The following is a 19,123-nucleotide window of genomic DNA, read 5'->3' on the forward strand; positions in this document are numbered from 1 at the left end:
TTCGACCGTGCCGGATACCTAAGCGATTTAATGACGTCGGCAGTCTAAAAGTCAGAGCCACGGCTAGAGTGGACGTGACCATTAGTCTAGGATTTTTCTTTATGTTAGAGGAATGAGCGTGAACTTTAATAAAATAAATTGTATTTTTAATAAAATCTTTAAGAGGAACATTCTAGGCGAATTTAAAATGTGTTCATCCAGATATGGACCGTTTATTTTGAAAGTGGTGTAAGTCCATCTTTTTTAAAAATGAGATATCACACAATTTGTGATTAATTTAGGGTAAGCTTTCTATTTATAACTACTTAATATTTAATATCTTTAAAAATGCCAATGCTTTGTTCAATTTAAAATTGGCCAACAAAAGAAATTGGATCACGTGGTTACCAAACCACAGAGATTTACGTAGACAAAATAATAAATTTATTCTAGATTTTAATTACGAGAGAATTTCGTTCCGACGAAAAATCTACAAAACATAATTCGAAAAAGGGTAAGAAAAAATACTAACGGAGAAAAGGTAACCTGGCTGAAAAGATGTTGGATGAGGTTTTGCAAAAGTGTACCGTATACTATTTTATATAAAACATCGATAGAGGACACAGAATCTAGGACGTTAGATTTATCACTAAATGTCGAATACGCCAAAAGAATCGCCCTGGCGCCTTTGTATAACGATGCCAGACCTATCACCTACGAAAAATATAAGGATATGGAGCAGTTATTACCTTATATACCTCCTGTGCATCATAAATATTTCAAAACACTGCAGTCATCTTCTGTAAAATAATCTTTATATAATCTTGATAATATCTGACCGGATAACTTTATAATGTCAGTTTTTGTAGCTAATGGAAGAAATTTACTAGAAGATATATAAGTGTTATGTATAAATTTAAAACCGGTTTTTTTTTACTGAAAACCCGGTTTTCGAATTGCATAATTTTCTTCTAAAAACCGGTTTTCAAAGCGACAAACCCTAAAGAGCATCGAAGCAACAAAAATTGGACTTACACCACTTTCAAAATGAACGGTCCATATCACGCGGTGCCCATAGATTTCTAGCAGAATTGTGGATGAAAGAATGAATGACAACATTTGAGAAAAATCGCGGGGGTTCATCGGAGCAGCTGAGAGCAGCTGGATCGCGATAATTGTAAAATGATCACCACGGCGCAGCTCGTTAAATGGCACAGCACCATAAAAGGACCAAAGAGCATCCGTCATCAGGAAGTCGGTGCAGTTTAAAATAATTTCACCGATGTCGATGGTGTAACTTCATCTGTATGCTAAGTGGAGCTCGGCCCTTCGTCAGGTGAGTCCGGGACCGGGCTCATTTCACCGTCGAGATTTGCATAACTGCGCTGACGTTGTGATTTAAAGGACATCCTACGCGTTTCGCCGGAAGGTCTAAAGTTTCCCGTATGAACGTCCGTCTATTTCCTTGAACCGCGGTCTAACTAATTTCGCGGCACGACGACAAAAGGCAATGTGTTTTAGCCGGCGAGCCTCGTCGAGCCAGGTCTTTGTAATTAGAAAGTCAAACAGGATGTCCCACTGGCTGTGTTCGACATGGAAATTATTCCCGCTGAAAATAAGACTGAATCCGTTGAATTTTTCAAGCTCGAATTCAGTCGCTTTGTCAATCTTTCAACGCGATCTCCGTACCTCGCGTAATACTGCTGTGCACCTATCATAAAGTGCAATCTTTCCCCTTTAATTTGAGACCTCGAGCGCCCAAAAATTCCCACGCGAACACATCTTAAAATCTTCTACAAGGATTTGTAAAATCCGACCCTCCGCGCTCAGACAAAATCGACTTCCGAGAGGCAGCTTAGAGGCAATTTTAGAATCTATTCCCGTGGGAACTTTGGGACGTTCCACATGTCGACTTAAAGGGGAAAGAGTGCAGTTTAAGATAAGGTAGCGGAGATTTCAGGAGATGCTCGCAGATTAATCCAGAAAATTGAAAAAACCGAGCAACAAAGTTTTGCGAAGATGACTCGATTTTGAGAGAGATCTTTGCATTAATTTTAGGACGTGATCCTGTAGGAATTTTGGGACGATCTAGGTCTCAAATTAAAGAGTGAAGAGTGTACTTTAAGATTGGCACATAGAGATAGAAAAATGAACGCGAAATTATTTTGCAGAATTGATAAAATCCGGAATTTAGCTCACACACAAAATCGACTCGATGTTCGGAGGAATTTTTGAATAAATTTTAAAATACGTTGCCCTAGAAATTTTTGGACGTTCCATGTCTTAAATTGGAGGGAAAGGAGTGCACTTTAAGATGGATATAGGAAGGTATAAAATCGCACCCTTTCCAGCTCGGGATGTATCAATGAAAAATGTTCCGTTAATCGCAGCGACAATAATCGATAAATTCCTCAAGCATCCCCTTATCACATGTACATTCTCCAGCTGCGAATCTTCTCGGTAACTTTCTAGCAGAGCCCGAGGCCCTTTCCCTTCCGTTGCGCGATCTCTTAACTCCCGATAAAAGTTTCTATACCTCCTTCACATCCGTCGATTTTCTTACCTCTGGAAGTTCCAGGGGCAAGAAGAGGAACTCTTACGGTGGGGGGTGAAGGTAAGAAACTCGAAGAATCGAAGCGAAACAATGGTTCGTCGATCGACGAGGTAAGCGTAAATAACGACAGTATGGTGGTGGTGGGGAGCTAAACAGATGGAGAGATAAATAGACAAATAGATGGAAGGGTGAAAAGGGGTAGTGGGAAAAAAAGAAGGCAGAAGAGGGCGTTGGATGAACAGATTCAGGGGAACAGTTCTCGGTGGCAGGTACATTAACTCCTCGGCGTGCGAGAGGCCGAGAGGCGACGTCAGAAAAGAAACGGAGACACCCGGCGGCGGTAAAATAACGAGCTTCCGGTTTTCTCATTCCAGGTGGTGTCTTTGTTGTGCTGCTTTGCGGGCTGGCGCTCGCGATCCTCGTGGCGATCCTCGAGTTCTGCTGGAACTCCAAAAAGAACGTCCAATCGGAGAGGGTAAGCGAGCTGAGCGCTCTCAGGGAGATAATTGCGTGCGATTTCGTGCTTCGCGCTGCAACCTGTCCGTTGAACGAACGCCTAAGTCCGTTCAAATTAGTGTTTAATCGGTGTTTAATTTACCTAGTTAAATGGAAGACCAAACTTCATTAAATCCGCTGTTTCAACGTAGATATTTATGAACAATTCTGGGTCAATTTCAAGTCAGAAATCTATAAAAATTCTAGGTCGGCTTAAAGTCAGAAAAATAAAAATTCTATGATAATTCACTTTCAAGTCGGTCAAGTAGGTCAGTTTCAAGTCAGAAATCTATAAAATTCTAGTTCAATTTCAAGTCAGATATCTATACAATTTTTAGGTCAATTTCAGGTCAGAAATCTATAAAAATTCTAGGTCGGTTTCAAGTCAGAAAAATAAAAATTCTAATTCAGTTTCAAGTCAGAAATCTATAAAAATAGTAGGTCAATTTCAATTCAGAAATCTATAAAAATTCTAGGTCAGTTTCAAGTCAGAAATCAATCAAAATTGTACATCAATTTCAAGTCAGAAATCAATAAAGTTGTACATCAATTTCAAGTCAGAAATCAATAAATATCGTAGATCAGTTTCAAGTCAGAAATCTAAAAAAGTCTGTCACAATAAATCAGAAATCTGTAAAAATTCCAGAAGCGTTCATTCGGTGGACAGGTAGCACTCTGTGCTGCATGGGTGTGCGCCTCCTCTCCTAAGCGGTGCAAGGCCGTTTGTCTCCGCACTCTGTCCGCGTTCTCTATTGTATTACTATCTATTCTGCTCCTTTCGATCCTAAGTGGGAAACTTTCTGCTCGATGTGTCAGTTGCATGCCGGGACGGCTACTTTTCCAACACCCTATATGTGTTGGAATTTGTTGTATATTATTTATTTATTACTTAAGTATTTATATATAAGTATATATGTATTTTAATATTCCATAGTTTGTTCAATTTGTACCATATATTCCCTAGTTAGAGTTAAAACATCTTTTCGTCAATATTTGATTGTTTCAGTGTGGAACATAAGTACATGTTGGGTGTTAGAAATTGTTCATATCGAGAGAGATTACATGTTTCAGTAGAAATAACAAACTAATCGGAATGTAATCCTGTTTGCACAACTTCTACCTCCTCCTATGCACCACAGTATTGTCATGCTCTATTCTCGTTTCATTTGCCTGACTCGTATCGCTTATTCTCTGTGTCTGACTACAAACGTACTCGTTCTACTGTCTTTACTCATTGCACTCATTGCGCACCTCTCACGATCAACGATGCAGGTTTCATATTGTTTTGGCTGACTGAAATTCATCGAAAAGTTCGATTAAAACAATATTAATATTGACGTTAATATTTACTCGACAATATTTTTTTGCAATTGGTAAACACTTTCGTTTTGGTCGAAAGAAAAGGTTCGGAAAATCTGCATCGACGATTCGAACGCAACCCTGATCCGCCAGCTAGGTTCCACGCAAAAAATCCATCGCTGACACTAGCATGCAGGTGAGGCATTCAACGAAAGTGATCCTCGATCGAAAGAATCACATGCAAGAGAAACGACGAAGAACATCCATCGTTTACCCGTTTTAAACACGTTAATCACCCTGAACCGCCTCGATACGAATCACCGTGCGCCAAACCGCATCCGCGCACAGATGCACTCACGAATAAGCTAGAAATTCATTCTCCGACGAATCCCTCGGTACGCGGCTGCACTACGTTCGTTCTCGCGTACACTCCGCCGCAAAACCATCGGACGTTGATGTTTCCCCATACCGGAAAATATACAACGAATTATTTCAATGACATTGTTGTGAGATATTAAAAATAACTCGTTAATTCCCTGAATAGACAAGTACGGGGTGCCCCAAAAATAATGCACCTCCACCAGAGGGGTTCCTGAGATGATTCGCAGTAACTTTTTCCTTTACGAAAATCTTCTCCGTGGCTTCGTTCAGGACTTATTAAAGAAAATCCACGGACCGATGGGCGTGGCTGTGCCGGAACCCGCCCACTTGACCTCGGACAAGGTCACCGCGTTTTTTGTTAATAACTCCTGAACGAAGCCACGGAGAACATTCTCGCCAAGGAGAAAATCACTTGAAATCACCCGAGGAATCACATTTTCGGGAGAGCCTGTATTTTCAACGTACGAACGATTTTGTGTCGGAGTGTACCGCCTTCACAGCAACCGCAACAAGCACCCATCGAGCCACCAAGCATCACGCATCAACGGTCGTAGGCACTCGAGTAAACCGAACAAAACTGAAAATGTGCAACACAGAGAAAAAAAAAGAGAGAAAAACGGAAACGGCCTTGCTCCGACGGTTGGGTAGAGGGGTGGCGAGAAAGGGGAAGAATCGCATGGTTATCGAGGTTCCCCGATTGTCTTGTGTATCATTTGTTCGTATTGCCGTGGCTGCTGTGCTCCGTGGACAACGTTGTCTGTCTACCGATCGGCTCTATCTACTTCGCGGGGGCCCTCGCCAGTCCTTGTGCGCCGAGATGGTCTCGGAATTGCGGTTCGCCGTGCGGTGCGGTTCCCGGCAACGGCCGGCCGCGAAAACGCGGAATTCAGACGCGGCGGTTCCGTGCGGAAGGTGCAGCCCGCGGGCCAGCAGAAGGAGAACTAGATATTGCTCGACGGGACACGAGGAGACCATCTACATACCGAGCATCGAGATACCGCGGTTAAATGGTGTAAGTCCTGTCCCTCACGACGGGCTCGCGATCCACGTGGCCTCTTCCGGGATCCGAATCTCTTCCGCCATCTTAAACTCCATCGGGTTCTATCAGCTGTCTTTGTAATTTTATCATTTTTCGAAGACCATGAATAATAATTAGACTGCTGATCTTTATGCGAAATAAAAATTGTCTGCATCGATTGCAACAAATAGAAACCAAATTAAATGTTATTTTTTCCCTTAATGATTTTAATGGAAGAGAAATCATATATTGCCATCTTCAATGTAAAAAGTTTTCCAACAATTTTTAATTTTTTAAATTTCCAACAATTTATACATAAAGATCCGCAGTCTAATAATAATCATTGATATTCACTGCCGACGATACGGAATTCGAACGTTTTCAATCCCGGGTCAAAATAGACCCAATCTATTCGAGGATTGGCGCAGTTCAATGAATTAGAGAACCTTTGGATTTTACACGAGAGATTCGAATTTCTTCGAAATCCTCTCTTTTCAGCAGAAAGCTGAGAAACTGTTTTACAAGTTCGAGCGACTCTATAGACTGCGCAAACATTTTTTTCCCCCTTTAAAACAACTTTGTAGAGAGGAGCTGTCCCTTTACAACGTCCTTTGAATAGTTGATGTGTGACTTTTTGTTGCTATTTTTTTTCGCACTTTCAATGGAAACTGTGCCGTCTGCATTAGAATAGCCGACAGGTGCACTAGCGAAGTGGTTGCACCGTCGAATGTGCACTTCGTGTGCATACGGTTTAAAAATCCTCAATTATTTTATCCTTCGCGAAAACATTTTAGCAATCGCAAATTTACAAAAATTGAATCTTCCGTGTATTCTGCTCGTGTGGAGTATTTTCAAAAATATTCAACGAATGATATATTTATTTACAGATAATAATAATAAACATTTTTTGTCACCGTGCTTACAATCTGTTCATCAGTATGAGAATCGTTTTTACCGCTTGTGCATTGTTTGAGACGAGAGCACAGTTACAGAATAGTAGTCTCGAAGAGGTCCCAGAAGAGGCGCCACTGTAGATCGCGGAGCAGTGCCCGACGTCACGGTAATTAGACGCTGACTAATTAAACTGAAATTGACGTACCTATACGTACCACGCCCGCTATTGGTCAATTGTATTATCGATTGGAATCGATTACCGTGACCAAGACACGTCTCCAAGAAGCCCAAACCACTGTATGCGTCACCGATTTTGTTTTGGACAGATGCAAAGAAACGGGTACACGTGTGTATGTTACGCACCTTGGTGTCCACTCTGTACACACATTGCTAAACATTTGCGTACACTTGACTAAATCATTTATGGCATGGCGATTGGTGTTAATGTTTTACACTGTTTGTTTAAACAAACATCTCGTCGGATATTCGATTATCGATACAGACTTACTGAACGTTTCTCCTTGTGCATATGTATGTGCATCTGATATTGTTCTATGTTATCTTGAAATTGTTCTACTCTATTTGTTTATTGTCTCGTATATTTTATTATTCTGTGTTTCTTTCATTTGTCCACCTCTTGATGTTTCTCTTCTGTATGCGGATGTCCAGAGTTTATTTTAGAATCTGCATTTCCCGTTGATTAAAATAATTATTCCCGTCAATATGGAAATGGTAGGATCGTGTGTAAAACATTGGAAACTCGCATTATGTAATTATTTTTCGTATATACAATGTAGCAGGTAATAACGAACAAATGTAGCGTTATCAACGGAGTTTCTTTCTCGATGAACAATCCATTTCAAACTTCTGATTAATATACCTTCGAGCGTACGTTCGCCTGGATCCCCATATACGCTGCGCAGAATTTAAAGTGGACGCGCTTATAACTCCGTCAGTTAAATCTGTTAATTTCAAGTTTCATGCGCGTAGAAAAATCCTCTATACGGTCTCGATATCAACGATATCACAATATTATATAACTTTCCCGGGAGAAAATGGAACGTCGAGTAATAACGGACGGATATAAAACTTTCGTACCGTTCCATCGAGAATCGAAATGAGAATCTAAATGAGACCGAATGTCCCATCGGTTCTCCCGTTAATATTCCCGGTAGCTACGGTGCGACAGAAGTTCACAATAATGGTATACAATTTCTAACATATTCTCGTAGAGCATGGAATGACGAGTCCAACGAGTACCATGACCATACCATTCCGATCATTCGATCTCGAGATATACATGTCTGAAAGGTAACAATTGATTTTTTAGTCTTGAATATCTCGCGATCGAATGATCGAAAGGGTACGTTCATTGTGCTCGTTGGACTCGTCTTTCCACGCTCTACGAGAGTAGCTAAGAAAAAGCATGAAGTACCGTTCCAAAAATTTTCAATGTAATCAAGAATTTAAGTTTTACTCGAAAGAAAATGTTCTAGCTTCGAAGCTGTCTTGAGAGAAGACATTCTGAATGGAGTTCCTTGTGCGATTTCGTTATCGGCCGTATAGGAAGGCGTTAAGTAACACGTAAAATTTGATTCGCCGACGAAAAGGGTGGGGAGGGTGCACTCGTCGTTACACCTGCGCAAATATTGGCACGGGCGGTTACATCGCGCGAGAATAGAGTGTTCGTTAAACAGGAATGGGGGAGAGGTAGAGGCGCGCTGTCGACCCGGAATAGTCCGTCGTCGTCGAAAACCCGCGTGAATGGTGCTCGTGATCGTGGCGGAAGTGATTTTTCCAGACCACGTCACATTTTCGAGTCCCGTGTGCCGAGTCACTGGATCTCGGGGATTCCCGACTCTGAAACTGCAAAAGAAATGGATCGATCCGCTTCGGTACTTTCCCTAATGCAAATTCCCACGCGGAGAGAGATAACCGACACGGCTTTCGGCGTCCGGCTACGAAATCTCGGACCGGGAAATTTTGATATTCATTTGGAAACGTTAAAAACGACCGACGCGACGCTGTTTGCGTTTGTTCCGCTCGGAATTCCTCCGCGATGGCAGAATTTCATTATGACCGACGCTTTGCGTTCAAATTACAATCGGAACTGCATATCTATTTGTACGGCTAATTAGTCTTCCGGGAGATGCGCGGATGAATTAATAATCGCTCTGCCGGTGGTCAGAAATTTGTTAATTAATTAGACACGTAATCGTCACAAAAGCTGGTCGAATGTAAAATACTGGAAACCTCGAAATCATTTAGAGATGCTGTATTATTGCAACTCGGTGAAGTTATTAGAAAAAGAGGTACAGTGATGTCTTGATCTAAGAAAAACGTGCATCAGAATCTAAGAAAATTGCGAAGGAAACAGCGAGGGTTCTTCTGAATGTAGCTTCTGTACATTGCAATTAGTACAAACAATTCGTGTGCTGTAGTGGCTGTTTTAGCAGTCAGTATGGCCAAGAATGCGACGAATTCGGTCGAAAACGGGTTACAAAGCGACTAGGAATTTCTGATACACCAGTATGGTTAGAAGCTTTCGTTTTCGGTCTCTCTGTCTCTCTGCGTGAAACGAACCGTATGGGGTCCCGGGCTCAGACGAGCCCAGCGCCCGGTTAAAGTTTAATTACAGTTCCGCTGAGCTGGGATTAGCGACACAATCGAATTTCATCGGCGTATTCGCCCCCAAAACTACGCCCGAATCGGATTTCCGGTCTTCGTGTCGACTTCAGGGCGAGAAGGGCGAGGGAACGTTCCTTTCGATACCTTAATCAGCGTGTCGGAATGCCTGCTGCCAGGCGGTCTCGTCTTCCGGTTTTCATGTTCCAGTCCCGTTCTTCAGACTACAAATGAATTCGTTGTAAATTCGTTTATCGGCAATTTTATGCTTCTGGATTTTTTTAAATGTTCACAAATTTTTCCGTAATTTTTTGTTACGCAGAACAGGCAAAAGGGAATATAATTGATAAAACAGTCCTACCCCTCCAGCTACCTCTGCGATAAAGGTAGAGATATGAAACTTGTCACAGTGCTATGCCCTTTGAAAGAAAATTCTACCGGATGGTAACGACAAATGATCGAGAACGATTCTATAGGATTCGAGCGGAACGTTGAAACACGGGGTCCGATACGTGGGAGGCGCGTGACCGTTGATAACTGTTTCACGAGCTTTTAAAAAGTTCCCGATAAGTTTTAACGAGGCGAGGGAAAAGTTTCTAATAAGTCTCCGCCCCGCGGCGTCATCGCGCTGCTGCGGAAAGTTGCTGGTCGAAAAAGGCGATGAAGAAGAACAAGAAGAAGAGAAGTTTTGTTTGATGATGATGATGATAGGTAATAACTGCCTCGATATAGCTAACACCGTTTTGCTTCTCTCAGCAGGAGGGTGGTGCGTTGTCGATGACGGAGATGAAGAAATCATTGAGCTTCGATCAAGTGGGAGCGGCCCGTGGAGGGAACACCTAGCACAGGCCTCATCATCATCTTCATCCTCAGCAGCAGTCGCAGTCACAGCAGCAGTCGTCCCAGCAACAACAGCTACAGCAACAACAACAATTACAGCCACCGTGCAAAGCCACGCCCACGCACACACGTCACATACACTGCCACTCACATTCACACAGCCACAGCTACAGTCATACGCACAAGCACCAACTACCCCCACCGAGACAGAGGCGGGATTCCTCAAGCATCGTCTTGGGTCAAGGTACGCTAATCATTTAATTCGTACAAAGAAATTCCCTTAAGAGGATGATGAAGAGGGCTACTTGTAGAGGGCAAGATCAAAGTAGGGACTCCTTAGGACAGTGTAGACCAGGCATATACAACTAGACGGTTTGGGAGCGGGAGCTCTCGGCTCGGCTCATGAGCCAGGTCTATTATATTTTAGTACTAAAGAATTACCTCGGATGCAATATTTAACACTAAAATCTTACATTTTTCGCTACCCGAAGTCATCTGATAACAATTTGTAGTAATAATATACCTCGCAAACATTCTATTACCAAATATATGTGGCAATAAATAATTTTTTCACGTACCCGGCCTCCAGTTTGTTTTTTAATTTTGACATAAGATTCATATTCAACGACACAAGAAATAGAGGAATTATATTCAAGAGAGTCCAATAAAGTCTTGGATTACGCATCCGCCATATTGAATCCGCCATTTTGTTTTTTGCACCTTTGACCTCAGATTTATAATCAGCGACCCGAAAAACCTATGAGTATCAATTTTGAACTACATTGGAGTACTTCTTCCTATTTTGACCACGTTTGGCTATGGCCACGACCTGTTCTTGCCATTCATACTGAGGGTCCTGTTTTCTGCTTGTCCAGGAGGTGACCACCCTGAGAACATCCTCTGGAGATTCGACTGCGACCTGGCGGGTGAGCCAGACGTGGTGATATCGCCGCCTCCACCACCACCCCCACCTTCAGCGGTCGTATCGAGGACCACGACCCTTTGACCAATACTGGAGGAGGTGCCGACAGGTGTGCCCGTCCAGAAGGAGCTACCTACACAAGCCTCGGTGGTCGTGAACATGGTCGACCAGAAGGAGACCTGCTTATAGCATATGTAGTCGCCGGGGCGTCAGAGTAGACCGCAACAACGCGGCAAGACCGACGCCATCGGCGACCAACGATCATCATCGTCATCATCCGTGCTGTCCACGTGACGACGTCGATCTGTACGCTTCCGCGAGCCTCGATCAGCTTGATCGCAAGGTGGACAAGCTGCGTTCACAAGTCCAGGATCTGTGTTCACCAGGATTCGGAGGGGAGACATCGCGAACGAAGTAGCCAATGAAAGCTGATCGGGATCGATCGAGGAATCATGCTGCAGCAGGAAGCAACGCGATTGGTACGTGCTACTGCTCCCGAGGAGTTGGAGGGGACTTCGAGTATAAACATATCGACACGGATTTAAGTAGAGTGCGTCGGGGAACCACGAAGACAATAACTCGACGCATGCCGAAGACGGGAGGCTGGAGGTACTTTAGGCCCTGAAAGCCAGCTTAGGAGCACGGAGGTGTCTGGGAAGCTACTTTGGGATGACCTAGGTACCTTTGAAGCATCAAGGAGTACTTTGGAAGCTATGTATCTTCGCGGCAAGAAGGTACTCTGAACGCTAGTTTCGAAGCACGGAAGTACCTTGGAAGCTACTTTGGAAGTAATCGACGGTTCCCAGATCTTGATGACGGAACAACATAGCAGAAGCGCCAGGACAAAGATTGGAGATTAGAAGAGTGATTGAATTCGGACCAAACTCATAGCGATCACTGCCAGGAGCTAGCCTAATATAGTAGAACGGTCTAATTCGATCTCCACCGAGGAGCTTAACGTTCAGGAAACGAGACGATCGATGGCCTAAGATGATCCCAGCGTTCATCATTTGAATGGTCGACTGCCCGAGACCAGCGTATCTCCACACACAAACCGCGATGTTGCCTGAGAGCGTTGCTCGTGGCAATCGTCTACCTTGTTGAAAACGAAGGATTCGGGGTTAGATAAACGCGAGGTACGAGTGTTGGTGGGCGGATTAGGTCAGGTGCAACTAATTGCCCCTAACGAACAGTTCGCCAGGACTGGAAGACGAAGAGGTGCTTCAAAGTACAAAATTTCGGGAACGTTGCCTTGATCATTTGGGGGACATCGTTGAGGATCTACGCTGATCTACGAGGGATCATTCCTCCGGAGCCGATGCTCCCGAATCGACCGAGGAGACGGACCACAGGTTTTTCAAGCGTTTTACACGGTAGAGGAGGCGCGTCAGAGCGTTTAGGCGAGTCTGGAGCAACGAACATGAACGAAGAGACGACGAAGATGACAGAACGGCGACTCTGTACAATAGTGACGGGTCGGGTCTGACCCGCGTGAATCGTTGTAGAGAGTTCACACAGGTGCACGTGCATTAAGTTAGTCGAGTATCGTTTATCGTCAGGATACATATAGTTAAGTAGCCGCGGCGAGAGACGCAATTTTCCACACGATCGACGGTTTATTATTGATTATTATTAACGATGTACAGCGAGTGTTTTTCACGAATTTCGAATTGTGGTGTTCGCGGCTCGACGGGACCGCGTATCTATGTATTATATATACATATATATATATATAAACAGACACACTCACACACACACATGCGTAAATATACATACACACACAGATATGTACCATTGTACACACGTAAGAGCGCAGGTTTGTTACTGAGCGTCGTTCCGACGGATTTACTAAGAAGTTATTAGCGAATTTTTTGGGAATGCAAGATTTCTGAACGATTGTGTGTATGAGGTAGAGTGTGTGATGAGAGAAAGAGAGGGGTGAGAGAGAGAGAGAGAGAGAGAGAGAGAGAGAGAGAAAGAGAGAGAAAGGAGAACCGTGCTAAAAACGAGTAATCCGTGCTGCCGTCAGACCTGACAAGCAGTCAGCTTTTGATGTTCGATAACCGTGTGCGACAGGGAGCAATCGATTTACTCCTTGCCGATGAATGATGGGGCTTTGTGCGTCGCGAACGAGCGATATCGATAGTCGAGGGAACGACGAATTTTGTTTGCGAGCTGGCCGAGCTTAGTTCGACTTCTTGAAGCTGCCATCGGAACCTGATTACCCGGTTCCATAGAGCGATCCATTTCAAATTCAGGATCTCCTGTCTAGGATCTAGAGAAACATACTGTTCGCCAGCCTTGCGAAGTTTTGTGATGGTCGTGAGATGATTGAGGGACCGGGGAAGAGGATTAAAGACAAGTTTACGGTGCCAATAAATGGAGGATGCGTCTGTGTAAGTTGCCCGGACTTGGTTTAATTGTTTCTCCTAACGAATGTCTTCAAGGGTGTGTTCTGGTTTAGGGAGATCGTTTAATAGAAGCTTTAGGTTACTTATTCTTCACAGTACGGAAACATGTTGAAGGAAAATTGTGATTACTGTTTACACACCCGGTATGTTCACGAACCGTATGTGTCTGGAAGTTTGAGCTAGTTACTTCAGTTTCAAATCCTCTCGCCGCAAATTGCACGTACAAAAGAATGAGATGAAAATGTCTGGACCAGAACACGCCATTGAATAAACAATTGCGGAAGAGGTTCTTCCACGCCCGGACGGATCGCTCGCGAGAAAGTCTTAGCCGCGGTTCAAAAGTTCACGACTACTTGTCAGTCGCCTACTGGTGTGCCACTATTCAATAAATAAATTTTATTTATTTAATCGACCTCTATATAGACATTTCTACACTTGGCGTAGCAGTCGGAAAAAAGAAATAAACACGTTGACTTCCTTTTGCGATTGGAGAGCCCGGTGATTCGAAGCCGGAAGCAACAACGAAGAGAAAATACAAATATATAGAGAACATGATTCATGAAACACACGACACCTCCGCTTCCGGTCTCACGGCTCTCCGATTGAGTGATTGTGATACGCAGTGAATCGTCAACACGAACATATCTCTCCGAAGAAAATAACAGACAATTAAATGTTGTTATACGCATGTTTTTATTGATGAATACCTATCAGACACGTTTTTTTCTCATTCCAAAAATAATAAAAAAAACGACATCAACGACTCCCTCCCCCCAGATTTCAGTGCAATGCTACAGAACGACATCCGAAACCCATTTCTCTCTCCCACACGGTGTTCCCCTTTTATTGCGTGTGTGTACCTGTTTCTGTGGGGGACAACGAATGCTATACCGAGTGACGAATGATGATTTCATCGCCGTTATTAATCGACGGAGATACGACGGTGTTTGGACGCCACAAGATACGGACGCTATTGCGGACAGGATGACAAGTCCACGCAACGGCTCATCAATCACGTCTGCTATTCCTCCATGTATATCCGGGGATCCATGCTTTCCTTCACCATCGTCGACGTCATTGCGTTCCCCATGGTCATTACGTCAGTCATGGAAAACTCGGACCAACTAGATCAATATTCATTTTTTTCTCGTGACAGCATTCAATTTAATTTTAATTTAATTCCTATCATCTAAATAAATTCCAGGGGTTCTCCTAAATAAATTTTTTCTATAGGGAATCTTCTAAATAAATTCTATGGGGTATACGAAATAAATAAAATTCAAGGGTAGTCTAACCCTTCTAGAAGGCATGTAAGATGTTGTCTTTAATTCTAGCTGCTTATCTAGAGGGTGTCTAAATTCTAGAGGGTATCCCAAATAAATAAAATTCAAGGGGTGCCTTAAATAATTAAATCCTAGATGGTGCCCCAAATAAATAAAATTCAGGGGTTGCCATAAATAATTAAATGCCAGATGATGCCCCATATAAATAAAATTCAGGGGGTGCCATAAATAATTAAATCCCAGATGGTGCCCCAAATAAATAAAATTCAGGGGGTGTCCTAAATAAATTATAGGGTGTACCGCAAATAGATATAATACAAGGGGTATTAAATCCTAGACGGTGCCCCAAATAAATAAAATTCAGGGGGTGCCATAAAAACTTTCTAGAGTATGTCCTAAATAAAATTCGATGCTAAAAAAAGATAAATAAAGTAAAAAATAATTAAGTTACGGTGGTCAGCGAGACCGCACTATACGAAGCGAAACGGTGAAAGGAACTCGTCTAGACTTTAGTCGAACATTTCAACGAAAAGCACTTCGTCCGGTAAGTAAATGAACGTAGTTTTTGCAGGATAATACGACAGGAACTGGAATCGCTCTGCTATTCCAGGAGCGAGCACGCGTCCGCGTCCCTTTGCTTCCTTCGGGGACTAAATTGTCAGGGAAGTGGTTGGGCTGCCATATTGAAAATTGCATTCATTTGACTGCGTCGCGTCAAAGGGAGCCCGTTAAAATCTGGGCCATTCGTCGTCATCATTGCTATCGAAGGCAAAAGAGATGAAAGGGAAGTCGGAAATGAGAGTAGCAAGGGGAATAAGAATCGCCTACGGTTATCGAAACTCTACTATCGCCTGAACGACTACCCTTCACCCCACACCACCCTGTACTCGTTAATTTTTGCGCGATATCGCATTGCTGTTTGATTAATGTTTCGTTTTTTCCCCAGTCGATCGTTAATGGAGATTCGAGCAGCACAACAAATGTACTACCTCGATAAAAAAAACCCAGGAATTGATTTATCTTGAAAGAACTGGCACAAGAATAATTTGATTATTATTTTTCACTCTGCACGTCACGTGATCACTGGATTTTTAAAAATTTCTTCATTTCGTTTATGTTATTTATCACTTTATTTTGTTAATAATTTTAATAGATCAAATATATTAGCACTACCGTCTCAAGGAAGTGTTTCCAGCTTTTCTCATTGAGTCATGTGAGAAAAATTATCACAGAACGTATTTCCAGAGCACCCTCTAATAAATATAGAAGCGTGACTCGACGCTCGCCGCGAAAATTGGTCTTTTATATCATTAGAGTGTGCCGTGAATACTCGACCTAAGATTTCAGAAGAAAAATTCAGTTGCGTACCGCTCGTTTTTTCTCCTTTTCTTTTTGGATGGTCATTTACCTTTGACTCGGCCGGAGCACGTGTCGAGCTGCCTGCCGCCGGGACAAATTGAAAGCTCCCCTAACTGCACGAAACTTCAAAGCAGACGTCGCCGGTGTCTCTTGTTCCGGCGTTTAAACGGCTCGTTAGCGAATTACAAAGAGACTAACGAAAGGAGAGGCATTTGGGGCTGGAATTAAGAAATTTACCACTTCGAACGAACTCTGTTCTCCCAACCCTAAAAAGCCAATGAGAATCGAGATCATAATTTCATGGAGTTCCACTAATTATCTCCTCATCATTTTTATAGGTTGCAACAATACATTAACAAATCATTAACAATACATTAACAATTCTATGATCAGAATAAAGTGTACCATTTTTATAAATCAACAGAAATTAGACACTCCAATTCGAATGTTCAATTAAAAGAATTTAATATTGTTTTAAAATATCATTAAATTAATATGAAATTTTATATATTTAATATTATTTGGGGGAGTAACATGATTTATAAGAATTTTATAGCATATTTAGTATGGGTTTAATATTAAACAATTATATGTATAGAATTTTAGATAAAATTCCCAAACCAATTTTTTATGACGTCAATTTACCATAAAAAAATATCAATGATTAGGGGATGAAATTAGGGGATCGTGTAGGGTTGCACGACACTGACCAAGTCCACGAAGTCACGCTACAGTCAAAATGAGTTATTGAACTTATTACAGAAGACTTGTGGCCACGTTTCCACCGTGTTAAGTAAAAGTGGCGGGAGATAGGTCGCAAGGAGGACAGCCATTTTGCTCGCACTATATTACAAGATGACAACTCAGCCTTCTGGAAACCGTGATTACTTCTCTCCTACCGAAGAGCACCACAGCGAAGCTTCATCGGCTATCACACGTCGTCTGGGAAGATTAAAGCCCCTGAGAGCTGGCTACCCGAAGTGACTCATCCGACTAGGTGGCGCTGATAGAGATGTCTCATTGGCCCCTCCTCATCTTAAACGTTCCCCTCATTTCGCACGATTGGGGTTGCTTTACGAGTGCTCGCCCTACTCCCCAGCCAAAAAAAGAGATAGCTTGGAAGCGGGAGGGACAGGGTAAATGCCGAGCCAGATAACGGGCCACGTAAAAAGCGTAATACATTACGCTCGATTTACTTGACCTACGATAGTCGGTTTCAAAGAAACATAAATGTTTTTTACATCTCGAGCGAGGAACCTGCGAGATAGCTTTGGGGAGGCTAAGTGGATACGCTTCTGGAAGAAGGATGATCGAGATCCTGTTTCGAAAACGATTATTCTCCATTCCGGGGACCATTACACGTCCTTCTAGAGCTGGACTTGTTTCTTGAAAGTTTCAGCTGTGTGAACCAGTTCGACGCAGCTTTGCTACCTTCTGAGCGAGAGAACACTTATCGATCATCAAAGTAGCTGGAATTAATGTCTGCAAAGCTGCCAGGCACTGTTATTTGCTAGTCAGAGACATTTAGCACAATGTCTACTTAGGGGTCCGTCTTTGCACCTTCCGAGGATTATTCTGGTCGATTATTATTCTCTGTTCAAGCAAGAACAGAGAACTTGTACATAAATTTTACATAGGAATCGAACGAAGAGACTCTTCTCAGTTCTTGATTCCTACAGTGAGTTTCTACAGCAGAGAAAACAAATCTGGAACAACATCTGTATTAATAAATGCTTCAGTCTTGCAAATGTTTTTTTGTGGAAGATTTCTTTGAATGGAGTTGGAAGTTCCTTTGCCGAGTCTGAACGAGACGTACGTTGCCACTTTTCATCGTGACGACTCGAACGACTCGAACGACGACGACGACGACGACTACTGCTACTCGATTCGCCGGAGAGAAATCCATAGAAAAGTTTTCCTAAGCTTCCACGGAATATTCCATTATCGGCACGTACCGTTTGAAATATCACGATCCACGGTTGTATTCAACGTTGTAAAACCGTGACGGTGGGATTATCGATATTCCTCGTGCATCAAGATGTTGCGGCAGGGTACCCAGTAATGAGACATCAACGTCACAAACAGTTACGGCTTTGCTTTAAACTTTTCTGCAGCGAACATCCACCCGTCCCTTCGCTTGCATACGCTTGACACATTTGCGTACCATGCTGCAAACATGATGTTTTATTCGTGTAACGGAACGATCAATTAGTGGACGTTCGAATAATGGGCGTCCAATTGATGGATGTTCAATTAATGGATGCCCACTTAGCACAGTGTTAAAATTTAGCAGGTTGGTCTAGTAGAATTTCCAAGTTAGAGGGGTTCTCATAGGAGAATGTTGAAATTAGAGAGAACCCATAGCAGAATGTTAAAATTGGGGGCGCCCCACAGCAGAATGTTAAAATTAGGTGGTTCCCATAGAAGAATGTTAAAATTGGGAGCACCCCCATAGCAGAGTGTTTAAATTAGAGAGTTCCCATAGCAGAGAGTTCAAATTACGGGGGCTCCATAGCAAGGAGTTCAAATTAGGGAAACACCCATAGCAGCACGATCAAATTACGGGGTTCCCAAAGCAAAGAGTTCAAATTAGGAGGCCCCATAGCAGAGAGTTCAAATTGGAGGGGCCCCCACAGCATAATGTTAAAATTACGAGGGTCCTCATAGCAGAATGATAAAATTCGCGTAGAATATTAATATTAGGAGTCCCATCAAAAATTCAAGATCCCATAGGAGACAATCGAGGACCAGTTCCCCAGCTATAAATTTCGTGTCTTGGGAACAAACGCGTGTACTTAAGTGCACTAGCATGCCAGCTCGCATAAATCAAGGCGCTTTCAAGGTATGCAGCGGATGGTGTCTCCAGGGTTAATTACAAGCGTGTATCGGCGCAGATACATTCTGTAAGTCTCCGGCGCCGCTATTAACAGAACAAGCATCGCTTGTTAGTAATATCTGTGTGCTAACCATGTGTGCCGACACTGTGTTATCCGGCAACGATAAAATCGATCCACGAGAAACGCTCGCTTACCTACTAGAGACAAGCGAGATCTCGCTCGGACA

General features: G+C 42.9%; 1 protein-coding gene across 8 annotated transcripts in view; it reads left to right on the forward strand.

The window, feature by feature from the left end:
• Positions 1 to 11,103, forward strand: part of LOC143212665 (glutamate receptor ionotropic, kainate 2) — a 179,446-nt gene extending 168,343 nt beyond the window's left edge. For 3 of the 8 annotated variants that reach the window (XM_076431656.1, XM_076431649.1, XM_076431653.1), the window contains 4 exons: positions 2,908 to 3,008; positions 5,511 to 5,718; positions 10,002 to 10,329; positions 10,961 to 11,103. In XM_076431656.1, the coding sequence (XP_076287771.1) occupies positions 2,908 to 3,008; positions 5,511 to 5,718; positions 10,002 to 10,329; positions 10,961 to 10,967 (644 nt within the window). In that variant the 3' untranslated portion in view covers positions 10,968 to 11,103. Of the gene's footprint in view, positions 1 to 2,907; positions 3,009 to 5,510; positions 5,721 to 10,001; positions 10,330 to 10,960 lie in introns of those variants that run through there. The other 5 variants (XM_076431650.1, XM_076431651.1, XM_076431652.1 and 2 more) reach the window with 5 other exon arrangements.
• Positions 11,104 to 19,123: the final 8,020 nt, after the last annotated feature.

The sequence above is a fragment of the Lasioglossum baleicum genome, chromosome 10 (assembly GCF_051020765.1).
Source record: "Lasioglossum baleicum chromosome 10, iyLasBale1, whole genome shotgun sequence".
Lineage (NCBI taxonomy): Eukaryota > Metazoa > Arthropoda > Insecta > Hymenoptera > Halictidae > Lasioglossum > Lasioglossum baleicum.